We start from the raw sequence: 16353 nt of genomic DNA, 5'->3' as shown, positions 1-16353 counted from the left end.
ATTGAATGGGTATTTTTTTTCAGTATACTTCAGTCGTTAATTCACTGTCCCAATAATTTCTGATGATTAGAGTTCAAGATAATCGTATGTGTATGCTGTTCTATTAAGGCATGATAGCATTACGAGTCAACTGGGAAGCCGAACTTTTGATGACTCTCTGAGATTCGTTGAATGATCTCAACAAGAATATGACTGGTATAGTACTACTCACTTAAAACATTTTTACGAAAACAATATTTCATAACCACATAGGCGTATTTATTAAACAAACTAATATAAAACTATACAAATAGCCATTAACAAGTGTTGTTTTACATTAGTTTTATTACTTCAGCAACATGTATAATAAAAATGGCGTCAAATTTCAACTAGGAGATATTTGAAAAACATCACCTTTTGTATCGGTCATATAAACAAATAATGAAAATTCTCATATTGTAACTTAGAACTATATATAGATAAGCAAACAATGTTGGAGTCTGATTGAAGACATACAAAAAGAAAATTCTTATTTGATAATCATGTTCGGCATGTTTTTGAATTTGATACAATCACAACTTAACTAGTCACAATTTAAGGAGAGAAGTTTAATTTACGGATATAAAATTTGTTCATATCAAACAGTTAAACATTTAAGATCCTTATCGATACTAGTAGATTGTGAAAATTTCATTTATCATGAATATATTACTATTACCATCCATATACTTACATTCGACATAAAAACTTGTTGTGTGGCTGTAAATCATATCATTCATACTGGAAAAGATGGGGTATGATTTGAGTTTGCAACCAAAATGATTAAAAGCTTTGCGCAATCATCAACAAGCAAATGTATTTGAGAAACTAAATTATTTAGCCTAAAATTTGTAACTTAAGACACAAATTCATTCGGTTCAAATTTTAATGCGAAGTCATAGGTTTGTACTGTCAAAAGTTCCCAGATAAAAACAAAGTGTCACTCTGATTTTCAATGTTTTTTGACGTTAGCAAATGATGTCGACCAATATCTCACAATAGGTTCTCGAAATTTTAGATAGAGAGCTCAATTAGTGTAGTTCAATCATGTTAGGGATAAGATATTTATTATTAATGAAGTTGGATGTTAACAGATAATTGAAGTTTGGAATATAAGCCACTGGATCCTCAACTAAAAGGCCTAAGGTTAGTGTACCCTACTAAAAAAACTTTTACTGAGATCTGACTACAATAGGATCATATGTTGATCACTATCACCAATTCTCGTATATAGTCATTGACTTGACTCGCATTAGTGGTTAACGGAATTAAAAAGTCAAACACGTGGATGGATTTCGAATAGGCATATTTTGTATAATCATTGGCCGGAACAGAAAATTAGAAAGGGATGAAGCGAAGGTAGTGAAGAAGAGAAAGCAAAGCGAAACAACGCGCAATGTAGAAGGCATGCGAGCCAACTCGATTTAACTAAGCGTTGATCGATATTTATAGCCGAGCAAAACTAAGTTACAGACATGTGATGAATAAGATTAGATATGAACACACACGCTTACATGAAAACAGTCAAGGTTGATAAGCGAATAATTAACAAAGTCAAAATGTGGTTTAGGAAGAATGAACAGATTGATCAAAATAGAAGCTAGAACAATCTGTTTGAGCTTAACATAGCAACTATGATACCAGTTCATGATTAATGCATTCACCAAATAAGTGTTTAGGATAAACGTTATTCACTTACCCATTCAACAATTCATCATTAGTCGGCATTAATTGATCATAAAATCTTAAACCTGTTTCATGAAATGTATATGGTATTGTCATTGAGGTTGTTTGCTCATAGAATGATGGTAAATAATTAGTATTCTGTTCAAATGTATTCACATCTATACAATCAAATGGATAATTCACAGATTTACCAGGAATTGAAACATTAGTTATATCTGGTGGAGATTTTTCCACTATACTAGTATGATAACCATTTGTATTATCATTATATGTAGTCATTGGTTTTGTTGTAATCGTAGATTTCTTATTAAAAACTCGACAACTACTACCATTACGTGATATAGTAAATATGACAGAAATCAGTACTGTACATATAACAAAAGTAATTAATATGATACAAATAATAATAAATTTATTGGCATCTACATTGAAATTAGCAAATAATGATGTGGTCAATTGTTGACCAGATGAATCCTGTTGATTTAATGCATTAAAACGAAACATATTCGTTGGTCTATCTGATATTTTTATAAAAATCGTCGTTGTTGTGGTTCTAGGAACTAAGCCCATATCTGTAGCCAAAATCACGAGGGGTATAGTTCCCTAATAAAGAAGAAAAGACAATTAATTAATCACTTGCTTTATAAAAATACATTATTCAATGTAGAGGATATTTAGGAATATGATTCCTAATACGATATAATTATCTTTGAAAGTTGGATAGTTCATTTGTGAATAAAGCGTAATTGTTTTAGACAGCATTGTAGTGAACAAGAAGACGAATAGAAGACAGTGAGATATTCGAAGACAGAATATCTCACCAAAATCTGATAACCATTCAGTTAACAGTTAATTTGAAAACTATCAATCAATTGTCTCAATCTTGACTGTTGCTTCTACGAATATCAGTCTATCGTCTCTGATTTCATTGTTCATGCATTTTCATACCAATTGCATTTCGTTCCCGTTCTTTTCTTACCGATCTTCTACTGAAATACATTTAATGCTCGACCATCATTATATACTACTTATGTGGATATGAGTAATTCGCACCACAGCATCACTAACACACACTTATAATGTTATGAATGCTTTATGATTAAACCATTTAGTTTTGAGATGATTTCTCCACACTAGCGGTTGTCCGTATAATTTCAAAATACGTCAAATCCTTATCAATGTCTTGGTTTGGTTTTTAAAATATTTCGTTGGATGTGGTGCAGATGAGAAGTTCATTTACTAACTATAGAATGAGTATACTGTGTAACAGTATAATATGATATATTCTCTTATATGCAGGTACTGATGATGTTTCGATGGGGACGATGAATGTCTACCAATTGAAACACTTAGTCAAGAGAATGTAACATTACCAGATGGTAACCACTAGAATGTAGTGTAAGAAACATCTCAAGTGTTGTCAGGAAATCTTCTCTGCCTTGAAACTTTGCACAAGAAAATACTTCACACTCCCGTTACGTGAATTTCATTTGGCCACATGAAATACAAATAACCTAAAAGTACAGCAACTAACTTATTACTGAGTTACTTACGTTGGAAAATGTTGGTTAATTTCGATGACAACTGTTGTAGACTTTTTTCTCCCCAAAGTAATAAAATAAACATTTCTTGGAGGGTTTAGTCGGAAGTATGATTATGTTTCAGATCACTAATATTAATAAGAATATCGATTACCCCATTCAATGTTAGTAACAACTACTAATGACTAATATGTGTTGGAATAACACTGAGAACCATCCCATAAAGATTCCAAACATAACTTCGCAACCAACATAAAATCGAAGTCTGATACTTCTTGCCAATAACCTTCAACGACTTAATACTGTGCTTGAGATGTCAATTCACATTGAATTTTAACCTCAGTAGAACGTGATCAATAAAACTCAGTACTAAGCACTAAAGAAATACAACATTGATCAATCGGCTAAGAGATTCTATAAAGAGCAAGTCTTGATGGAAGCTTCTTTGAGTGTAATATAGGATGATGCGATTTTTAATCTCACAAAAATTATCAGTTTTCTCAAAATTGAAGGTACACCTTGATGATAAGTACCTACTAGGTAAGGTAAGGTTATAGCGTCTAGTACTATGTCAAGAACACGTAGGTTATTCTAGCTTCTGGATAGATAAATTTATCCATTCTCCCCAAGTTACATTTTGATCTTTTCACTTATTTGCTTTTTAACCCTGACGGTTTTTATATGATCTAGTGTGTGTCAATTGCTTGCCTTATTCCTTATGTCTTATGTCTTTAGCTTATTTTAGGTCTGACTATAAATGTCGAGTTATGCTTAGTCGAATCGAGTTGGCTCACTCGCCTTCACCGCTGCGCGTAGCTTCATTTTTCATTTTCCCAACTACATTAACTGCCTTGTTTCGTCTCTCTGATTGTCTGCCTGGACCAACGAATGTATGAAATAAACGTATCGGAAATTCGTTCTCGTATTTGGCTTCTTTTATTCCGTTATTCTTTGACGCGAATTAAATCGATAAAAACGTACAAGGGTTGGCAGCATTTATATTTCGATAACAATCAGCATGTGATCTAACTGGAATCAGATATAGAGCCGCCAAAACATTTATTGTAAATCGTCATTTAGTGAAATATTTGTGACTCCTAAACTCACCCGAGTATTATTTTGATTCACTACATTCTGTATTAGATTTTTACTCCCTTTGTAAACTTAAATATCTGCCCTTATAACTACAATGATTTTGTATGATAAAACACAATTACCCCTACGAATTAGTTATATTTTAGCGGTCCTTAAAAAAATGAATCTAACCTAGGGGTTTTTCATCATAAATATGTATGACAAAAAATACTAAATTGCCTGTTATATTCTTTGTCCTGTTTAGATAATGATTCCAGCCTATCTTTAAGTACTGAACAGTTAAATATTATAATTTTTTATTATTGGAGTTAAATTTGGAAATGTTACGGCTACACTGACCAAAATGTGACTTGGATAAATGATACCAAAATTTCAAGTTAATATGAAACTTGCAAAAATAAAAATATGCTACAATAAGCAAGGATGAATAGTGGCTAGCAGTGGAATTCAAGATGAGCGTTTCGCCCTATTTGGGACTCGTCAGCTGAACGTACCTGCGTCCTAAAGTTGATGTTCATCCAGGACTCGAACGCAGTACCGTTTGCTTCGAACGCCTTCTCGTTATCCACTCAGCTAATGAGTCCTGATAACCACCTGCTTGTGCAATGGGTTGAAGTTTAATTCACTTGGTATTGTTTGCTTGTGTCCTTCCACTGTTGTTTACGATTGCAATTGATCAGTCTCATGTTAGAATATGTGCATACTCTGTTGACTGCCTCGATATTGCCAGAAGATGAGCGTCCTGGACTCCACTCCTAGCCACTATCCATCTTTGCTTATAAAGTTTGTGACTTAAGGCAATATCAAGGCAGTTCGCACAGTCTGCACATATGCCAATAAGAGATTGATGAATTGCAATCCTAAACAACAATGGGAAGATACAAGCAACCTATACCAAGTGAACCTGTTATAATAATTCTCATCTATCTATTATGGACATGTACAATAAAGTCCAAACCTAAATGTTGAATGGAAAACACAAAAAGAATAAGAGTTACGTTTTTAAATCATATCCAATATGCATTACTCACCAACTAAATAAATAGTGTAACAACTGAAAGTGTTAGTTACAACAATCCAAAAAAGAAAAACCAATTCCATCTAACTTACTATATCTTTAATGGATAATTCTTTTTGCAAAAATATTTCACCAGTATTTTCTCTTATAACAAACATTGGATTGATAGATTGTTTATGATTAAATGAAAATAGAATTTTTCCATTTGCACCAATATCTTTATCAATTGCTTCAACTTTTGTTATTAAATGACCTGGAACATCATTATATGATATTTCCACCTATTAATAAACAAATGATATTATGATAATAAACTTTGTTCTATAAAATATTATGTTATAACCTTACTCAATAAAATTCCTAGAGTTTAATGTTCATATTGTGGTGTGTGCTACTTATATTCACATAAGTAGTATATAATGATGGTCGGGAACTGAATGTATTTCAGTAGAAGATCGATAAGGCAAGGACGGGAACGAGACCTAATTGGTATGAAAATGCATGAACAATATTAATTGGAGACGATAGACTGAGATTGAGACAATTGATTGATAGTTTGCAAATTGACTGTTTACTCTATGGTTGTCAGATTCTCCTGAGATATTCTGTAATTTTATGCTAAAATACATTCAATTGTCCCCATTCGTCTTCTTATTAGACTACTGAATCATGATTCAGTTGACTAGTTATTCACCTTTAATAGATTTTCAGAAAGTTAACCGACTTAGTTAAAGGATAAGAATTACGAGAAAAATGTACGTTCACATTTTACTAATTAACCAAACAAAATTTTGTTTTGGAAATGGATTTTGCCTATTTATCTTGTTGCAAACATGTTGTTGTGGAGATTTTAACCATTAAGTCCAACTTCACTTGGTATTGCTTGTTTGAATCTTGATTAGTCTACCGGAGTGAACATCAACTATAAGATGCAAGTACATCCAGCTGACGAGTCCCTAATAGGACGAAACGCGAGTCCTGGATTCCACTGATAGCCACTATCTATCTTTGCTTATTCAATCCAACTTTTAGACTATTGTGGAATATCTAACCGACTAATTTCATATATAAATATAAAAATAAATTGGAATGAACAGTTTATTAGTCGTCAAAATTAATCATTATTAAGCAGGAAGAGAAATGTAATCCATTCTCAATACAAGAGATCAGGATAAATTTGTACTAAAGGTGCAATCGACAATTATTTAGAAACAAAATTCAGCAAATTTTATTAAAAATGGCTATCTTCTCAAATTCATGGGTGGAAAACCGAAAGCAGTACACCAGGCTGATAGACCTCCCCCAATAAAGATGAGGATTGTTAAAATTAAAAAGTAAATGATGCCAGCTATCTTCACAGGTGACTGTCAATATCTCTAAGGAAAACCTATACACCTGAGCTCAGAATAGTATTTTCAAATCGATAGGCGATTCTGACGATGTGTCAAAGATGGACTGTAGCTTGGGTCGCCTGAAGCTTAACGCACCAGTTGACTTGACTTTGTACAGTAGGTTATATAAGCCATATAAGGCATGATATATCTTGGCGGTTCTTCAAACATTATCCTTCTTGGTTACTCACAAGTAAATGTAGGAAACTCAACAGCTTATTTCTTAAATACCTCTTCAGCTTTAATTATATGCTCTTATCAAAAATATCCTTTAAAGTTTTCTGTAAAGTCTGGCCAACCAGCACACAAAACTATGTGTTTATCCACAAAAAAATATTCGTACCTCATTAGTCCCATTATCAAACGGTGGTCTTTGAAATACCGGTTCATTATCATTAATATCTAAGATGGTTATATGAACTTGTGCTGTAGCTGTAAGTTGCTTTTCCGGCGTTTGTGGATTGTCGGTAGCTAAAACTTGAAGTAAAAAGGCTGGATGTGTTTCACGATCAGTGCTTTTTGTTGCTTTTACGTAACCATCTTCTGTTACCTAAATGTATTAAAATGTAGGAAAATGATTTTGTTTGCTTGAAAAATCCATCTTCAATAAGATAAATTCCACAAACAATGATGAAAAGATGAAAAAATATGACGATTAAACTACTTTGATATTCATCTTTCAGCTAACAGGTTCTGAACTTTATAGAGAGCAGGTAAATTAGAAACCAACATTTTCGGTCACATATGGGTTAGGTAGAAACTCCAGAGTTTGTTGAATGCTGCTGCATAGTCAGAATATTCTTATTGATTAATGTGTTCTGCTATTGGACCAATCAGCTCAAACCATTTAAAGACAGTATAATTTCGCATTATTAAGAAATATATATAAAGAGTAACATTTTCCCCGAATATAAATAGTTCACTGCTATTATAAAACACTGATGACTAAGTAGCTAGACATCATGATAGATTTTATCTAACATCTGATAATTATGGGGAATCCACAAAGAGCTCTAAAACTCAAGGTGTGATAGAATTCAAAAATCACTACGATCTAAACATTATCAGGATTACTGTCATGTTGTAATTTATGTTCCTTAAAAATAGTCACCAATAGGCTTACTAGTAATCCAACTGTTTTATAAGTTACCTTCAAGGATAGACTCGATAATTAGGTATTTGGTAAGTGGTAAAATTATAATAATAATATATCCCAATGAGTAGTAACTAGAATTTCCGATGTTTTGTGACTTGATATAAGCCACTTATACAGAATAAATAAACAAATAACCGAGTTAAATTGTGTCGAGGAATAAGGGAGAATATTTAGTTCAATCAAAACAGGTCCAGTTATGTTGATGTCACATAAGCTCAATCAGAGTGATTGTGTGTGAGATATCACCATGTTCATTTGTATGTATGCTGATGAGTGTGTGAAGTGTGACATTTATAATGTGAAGGAGTAGAGTTGAAATATCTGTGGTCGTGTCTATATCTCAGACGTGTGAAAAATTAATAAATAAAATGCAGCTGTTTGGATCAACTGTCCAAGTTAGATGAATAGTTAGGCTTTCCTTATTGTTGAAGACAAAAAGATTTACAATTATATGAAACACATCAGTTATTTACCTTTATTTATGGTTGGAAAAACCTTTATAATTTTGATATTTTCTATATAAATATGGTAGTTTTCAGGAATATTATGTACTACAACTGTCGTTTTGATTTATGAATTTTCCAGTTCTATCGGAGTCTTCGGTCATTTTACTTGGCTTAAGATGTTGATATCAATAATCTACAAAATTTGTTACATATTTTAAAGATCTGATTCAGTGGAGAGATTGACTTTGCAATTGTTTATTTGTTTATTTAATTTAAACACATAAATATTGGTACAAGGAAGCACCAGATAAATATGCGCCTCACAAATCTCATTTGATTTGTGTGAGGGCTATGATACTGCCCAGAAGCCCAAACTGAAGCAGGTGGTTTTCTTGGGGGGCCAAACCCCGAGCCTTTGACCTAAAGGTCTAATCCGCAAGGCAGTGGAGCGTCGTAAGGAGATGCAACCCCATGTTAGCCGGTGACTAACAGTTGGTTCATACGCCATTCGTTCCATCAGGATCCTGGAGCCCATGTGCACCATTGGTTTGGAATCAGGGTTTTCCAACTCCCTTAGGTGGACTTTCCGTGTCCACCAACCCGGTTAAAGCGCCGAACATTCGCTTTTCGTCCCCTCGATTTCGTGAACAACAGTAATGCCACGAGAAGGCAGTGAGTAGGACTTTCCTGGCAGAGGCTATATACGCGTGGCCATGTGAGCGCATTTCGAGAGGGAGGGTGGCCTCTCCCTTCTCTCTGCCGTACCAGGGCATTTGGGGGCAGTTGTGGATCCAAAATAACATCTCTACAAATAAATAGGCTGCTAATAGACTTAATTAGCTGACTAAGTTGTTGTTTGCCAATTTTAATTACATCAATCTTTAGCGTATTGTTGAACTAGCACACACACACATTTAATAAATTATGTGATATAAGAATTTTCTTAAAGCAATTAATCCCTTTGATAAACTTCGATAGAGTAATGAGAATTTTTCTTATTCCCTATTCCAGTTAACCAATGTCAAATAACTTTAAGTTATTAGAACTCTATATCCCCGTTTCACTCAAATTGATTATAATTCGGTTAAATCTGATGATTGACTAGTCGTTATTCTATGACCTGTCAATATTAAATATCTCTATTCCAAAGGAGTTCAGTCTCAGCCAGAATAGACTAGTGGTAAGCTCTCATAGTGTAAAACTGGGTGACACAGGTTCGAATCCCAAGGAGATCACTTGTGTCCTCAGAATTACGGGTACACGTTGCTGACAAATACTAAATACCACGAGAACTAGGTTCAAGGTGTCATGCTGACCATTTCCAATCACCTAGAATCTCAAGACTAGTTCAAAAAAGTGGATGATAACAAGGTTTACTTCTTCATCACATTCAATAACCCCTTCAAGCATAATTTTACAAAAGGCACTGAAAATTGATTATGTCTCTTATTCCGTAAGATGTAGTTAACTAAACACAGATCTAGAATTGACATCCTCAATTTGAAAACTTCGTTGTATCTTGAATACCAGGATAACCAATGAAAATTAGAGAATACTTAATTGCCATTTCATCCTAGCAGTGCGTGCACCCACAAATATATAAGCGATCAAACGTAGATTTGTAGTATCGGTTGTTATGTTAAGCCCATATACTTTATTCTAGTTACTGGCCAAGCCAATTCTCCTGTACATCATGAGTCATATTTTGATCTTGTTCATTATTCGCTTACTAACCTTGACTACCTTTTTATATGAGCGTATATGTGTACCCTTCGTATTCTACTCATCATATGTCTGTCATTCATTTTTGTCTGATTATAAATATTGAGTAATGCTTACTCATAGCGAGTTGGCTTCCCAGCCATCTCCAATACGTATCGTTTTCGCTTCGTACAATCCCGAAATGACGAACGCGAAGCAAAGTTGGTAACTTCAACGTACGAACATAATTGGTAATCCCGACTAGCGAACACGCAACATAATTGGATGCCTCGCCGAGATAAACACAACAGATTCTTAAATTCTTAAGGTAAGCACGTTCCATTTAGGACGCTCAGTTGAAATTAGATGGTCAAGATTTGCACTATCAAGCTATATAAGGAGACATTTAACCTATCTCATTTGTGGTATCTGTTTCATTTCAAAATGGCTGAACTCCAGTGATCATAGATTCCAAATAGAGTCTCGAGAATTCATATTAAAATTTCGAAAACTGTTTACTTTAACTATATTCTAACAAACATGACAACTAATTTTTGGGTTATTAATTTAACATGTAGGTATATCGTACGAGATTATACAACACTGATGATGATCTAGTCGCAAAATAAATCCTTTACACTGAACCAACTGTTTGGATTGTTTGCATAAAATAATAAATGCATAAAAAATAATAAATACATAATAATAATAAATACATTTTATTTTCATGTATTCCTATAAAATACGTTCACATCTGTTGAAGACCATTTTCCATCTTCAAGCATTACGAAGGGCAAATTCAAATAGATTTTGGAATTATATTTCGTATCAAAAGTATACACCACTACAAACTATTCTATTATTTCACATGACAAGTGAGGTTATCCGTCAAGTTTTCAAAATTAAAAGGGTGTTTTATATTCAGTGTTCCCGACACTTCTTGTTTCATGAAGTTGGTGAGTGTTGGTTAGCATAATATAATCGTCACCAGAGATTTCATTTCAAGCCTTCAATATCAATCTGTTTTGTTTATCGTCCTATATGTTGGTGTGCTGAACACTAACACATTCATAGAACATGAAAGCTGACAGCGGTAGATGTTTGAAATTAAATCTTTAGTGTGAATTACACCCTTAATATCCATCATTCTCCAACCAAAAATGAAAGTAAAAATACCTGATAGTATTGAATAAAACATCCTACTTGAATATTGAGAACGTAATAGATAACCTCTGAATAAATGAGTTAATTAGTGTTATTCAAATTAAGAAATAAAATATATTGGTAGACAATATAAATTTTACCAACTTGAAATGGATGATCCATTTTATAATTTATTGTAGTATCAAGTGAATAAATTAACTGAGCATTCAAGCCAATATCACAATCAGTTGCTTTAACTTGACCAATTACATATGATTCAACTGTATAATTCATTTCTAATTCTTCATCTACTGAAAAATGATAATTAATTTGTGTAAATATTGGACGACAATCATTGACATCAATTAAAGCAATTTCTACATGTGTTGATCCAGATAACTGTGGTTCACCATTATCATGTACATTTACCTGTAGATTAAAAGAAGAATTTTGAAAAAAAGTTAATCATTCCCTGATTACATTGAATGTAATCTGATAATTAAGATAATTAAGACTGATAATCAGTCAAGAGGATTACTTTAAAATAAAGATGTATTTTTGCCCTCTGAGCTGGATGGTTTGGTTGTGGAGTTTTCATCGTTATTCTGAACGACATCATCAGCACAAAATTCAGGTAAAAGTGAAGTATTCGAATTTGTCCACATATGGCTCACAGCTTGTCCTGTAGACCAGAATTATCCATTCATTCTAGTTTAAAACACATTCACAGTGTGTGCTAGTGAGTAGGTATATTGTAATGTAGATAATGCCATTCAAAAAAATGAAATAAACTGGCTGATTTTCAGCTTTTCTGATTTCATTCAATGATCTAGTTAAATAGTATTATAATTTCCACTATTGGGACCGGAAATGATATCTGTGGAAATAATTCTAATGACACAACCTGAAATCTCTAGTCATCATGTATTACGTACAGTTAAATATACTTTTTCTATGTTTACTCTCATTGTTTAGATCATATTCTGTTGAATCAAACAATATTTTTGGATGAATGATTCCTTATGACAGTTTGAATAACTTGTTTACTGGTTAATTTCCATTTAACATTACAATAGTTATCCTTGATTTTCAAATGGAACTTAAAGATGTAGAAATTGACGAAAAATGAAGTGAATGAATAGTTAAACAATTGACTTGTAAGGACTGGTAAGGAACCACAAACACGAATATATGTCCCAAATTGAACAAGCTTTTAATTGTATGAAATTCATTTACTTTCAAATCTGAAATCAAAATTAGGTATTTCAAAACAAGCGTAGTGGTTTTTACAACAACACTTCATCCATTAATACTTCATACAGTTTTATTCTTTTCATTTGTAATGTCATATTGGTAACTCGGATGATTGCGGTAATTATGTTTTTGTGCTGCTTAGTAATAAGTGTCTAGCTTCCTGGTCGTTACGACATTTATATCAATCTATTATGAATTTTTTTCTCTAAAATGAAGAATTGTTCAGTAAATCATGAAACTCAGTACACGGTGTCAGTACACAGTATTAGCATAGTTAATGGTCATGAAATGACTCAGGCTAGATCATCATTGGAAACGAGTATGAAAGTGATCGGCTGTGCTCTTCCATGACGCTATAATATATCGAACTCAAGGCTTTAATGCCTCTATAGCGGTATTTGAATAAACTGGAATCAAGTATACAAATGAATTAGGATTAAACGTAAGACCTGGAGGCTCTGGGTTCGGTCACCGCTAAGGTCATGGATGCACGCTGTTGATAGGTCCCATACAATAACGAAACAGTTTTCCTGGTTTCCAATGGTTGTTTAACTAAGATCACTCCGTTGTGTAAACTTTGGACATTTAAAACTCTTTTTTACGATGGCTACATCTTTCTCAAACATTTGAATACAACTTTGACAATTCTTATATCAATGTTGAAACTATTCCTCCTTACAATTTATCATCATCAACTGGAAAATGAAATTACTCTTAGGTCCTGGGTTCGAATCTCGCGAGGAGGGGTCATGGATGCGCACTTCTGAGGAAACCCACAATAGGACGAAACGGCCGTCCAGTGCTTCCAGGTTTTCCTTAGTGGTCTAGCTTCAATTGATTCAAGATTTCAACTATGAGAATACTGAAATCTCCACAAAACCCCTTCCGAAATTACTTATCTTTATGTAAGTATAAAAACATATAAACTGATGAACTAAATGGGGTGTGACATATCTATTTATATGATGTTGAACTTAATGTGCAGTCATGAATTTTCTCTGTTATAGTGGTGAAAAATTCAATTCAAAAATGAACAATATTTGAGCGAACAATTGTTTTCAATAACTTCATTGTCAGGCTCTACAGTTATAAGTCCATAATTATGATGATATTTTACAAAGGCCAAAATGAGGCATGTATTAATAAATTTGACAATGTTATATGTTAAAAATGGTGAACGTTTGCATCTGTTACGACATATATACTTCAAAATTGTGTTATTTGTAAATTAGAAAGGTCATTTAATAAAGGTCCAAAATGATATTGTTCATTTTTGAATATTCTATGGGGATCTTTAAACTGCTAAAAATTCAATTGCATGGTTTATTTTCTCAATAATAATTTTATTCATCCCTCTCATGATTAAAGTGTTTAACTTTTAGTTTTGTGTTAGAGTGAAAGGGTCTTAGATTTTAATATATGAATTATGAGTCCATCAATGGATATACACTTAGTGTATAAAAAGCTTAACATCTAAATCCGTGTTACTTCTTGGTAAGTCATATTCATATTCTAATGAATAAAAATTTTAAAAATCTAGTTACTGTAAAGTTAAAGTAGATTTACTTTGAAAGCATAATTGAGACTAACCAGTTGCAGTCCTAAAACATCAATGAGAAGATTTAAACAAACAATGCTAAGTGACTTTAAACTTCATCCCATTGCACAAGCCAGTGACTATCAGGATTCAGTAGCCGAGTGGATAACGCGATGGCGTTTGAAGTAAACGGTACTGGGTTCCAGTCGCAGAATAAACATCAACTGTGTGATGCAGATACATCAAGTTGATGAGTGCCAAATAGGACGAAACGCGCGTCCTGGATTCCACTGCTAGCCACTATCCATCTTTGCTTATAATGCTTGTGAATTAAGGCTATATCGAGGCAATACGCACAGTATGCACATATGCCAATTAGAGACTGACCGGTTGCAGTCCTAAAACATCAATGCAAAGATTCAACCAAACAATACTAAGTGAATATAATTGATATAGTTTGTAGTTTGCATAACGTAGTCACTGTAACTCGATAAACATTAAAAACCAGTATTCACTAGATAATTGTTTCATTCTAATATGAAATACTCAGAAATGAGCATGCATGATCCTGTGAGAGATTAAACCTCCCAATCCTTGCTGTGAGCATTTAACCTTCAAACTAATAAGCTGACATCCAATGGTTTACATTCGATTATGTTATTAGTGTTTTAATACAAATGCCAAGACAGTTCTACTGTATGGGGCGGACACGTGGAGAACTACGAAAGCCATCATCCAGAAGATACAGGTGTTTATTAACAGTTGTCTACGCAAGATACTTCGAATCCGTTGGCCAGACACTATCGGCAACAAGTTACTGTGGGAGACAACAAACCAGATTTCAGAGGGGGAAGAAATCAGGAAAAAGCGTTGGAAGTGGATAAGACATACATTAAGAAAATCACCCGACTGCATCACAAGAAAAGCCCTCATATGGAATCCTGAAGGCCACAGGAGAAGAGGAAGACCAAAAAACACATTACGCCGAGAAATAGAGATAGACATGAGAAGAATGAACAAAAAATGGATAGAACTAGAAAAGAAGGCCCAGGACAGAGTGAGTTGGAGAATGCTGGTCGGCGGCCTATGCTCCATTGGGAGTAACAGGCGTAAGTAAGTAAGTAATTAATGTTATTAGTGTTTTAGAAACCATCGAAACGAAATGTTTAACGTAGTAAAAAAAAAACATTTAAACAACAACAAAATCCTTAAACGGTCGTTGTATACCTCAATTTAAATTCCTATAGTTTATGTATAATTACAATCATTTTAAGTAGTACAAAAGAAAATTGAATAAATTACATGGAGATACTTCCTTTCTAAAACTCTTTACTTGTCTCAATTTAAACAGATCAGACTACAATCTAAGGTTTGTTTTCTCTTTTTGAAAAAAAACAACTCATTATTCTAACATTGTTCACAACTTGTAGAATTAAGAAAAACATCCTTTAATGGTAAAGAACTCTAAATACACTTTTTTTTTAAAAAAAGTTATCCTTATCCATTAGGTATAATGAACAAAATGAATAGCATTGTAATGTTACATAATACAAGAAAAGTATTGAAATGTTTTGATCGAAAACAATTAATGACACTCAGTTGTTAACGTGACCTTGAAGTACGAATAACAAAATGCAGAGTTTAATCAACTAGTGAAGAGGAAATCCATGATGATAGTTGAGGTTTATATATTTTCAATTATAACATAATAAAACATAAGGAAATAATAGTAATCCGGGTTGGTCTTGATATTTTTGTAAAACCATACTTGATTAAGGTTTCTTATCAATGAATAAAACTCTGCCTGTAGCCCCTCGGGGGCTACTGCCAGTCTCAAGCTCGGATAAAGGAGGAGGGTTGGGCATGGGGTTAGCCACCCCATCCAGTAGAAAACTAACTTGCTAAAAAAACGCTAACCAGAAATCAATGAATAAGCTATTTCAAAATCCAATATGGTAAGATTACGTTTTGTAGGAGTTTTTTGATCAGATTGAAAAAAAGCTACGTAGTTGTGTTATGCACTAACACATAGTATTACACAAGATTATATTGGCCAACTACCGGAATCATTTACAAAATGTCTTGTTTTACAGACAGTTACTATCATGAAGAGGTATAAAGGTAGGTAAATCTATTCGATATCAATGTGTTTCAGATAAATATTTTGCATCATAAAGATGTCACTCATAATCTGAATTGGTTTCTGAATAAAGACAAACACATTTTATGAGACCTAGTATTCTGTCATTAATTTGGCTAAGAAAATGTACATAAATAGAAACCGTACAAACTGGGAAAATATTACAAACATGCACGCCATTATATAATTTAGATGAACATTTAAATACTCTATAAACTGATATCTCG

General features: G+C 33.2%; 1 protein-coding gene across 1 annotated transcript in view; it reads right to left on the bottom strand.

The window, feature by feature from the left end:
• Positions 1 to 1713: 1713 nt before the first annotated feature.
• The window catches only part of Smp_155600 (cadherin, putative), a gene marked incomplete at both ends in the record, with an annotated part of 56148 nt that continues 41508 nt past the window's right edge, over positions 1714 to 16353 (bottom strand). Inside the window, 5 exons of the mRNA XM_018791502.1 lie at positions 1714 to 2007; positions 2131 to 2307; positions 5451 to 5639; positions 7093 to 7299; positions 11361 to 11624. Of these exons, the coding sequence (XP_018645347.1) occupies positions 1714 to 2007; positions 2131 to 2307; positions 5451 to 5639; positions 7093 to 7299; positions 11361 to 11624 (1131 nt within the window). The remainder of the gene's footprint in view (positions 2008 to 2130; positions 2308 to 5450; positions 5640 to 7092; positions 7300 to 11360; positions 11625 to 16353) is intronic.

This window comes from Schistosoma mansoni (assembly GCF_000237925.1).
Source record: "Schistosoma mansoni, WGS project CABG00000000 data, chromosome 2 unplaced supercontig 0213, strain Puerto Rico, whole genome shotgun sequence".
Taxonomy (NCBI): domain Eukaryota; kingdom Metazoa; phylum Platyhelminthes; class Trematoda; order Strigeidida; family Schistosomatidae; genus Schistosoma; species Schistosoma mansoni.
This window is presented reverse-complemented; position numbering and strand designations above follow the sequence as displayed.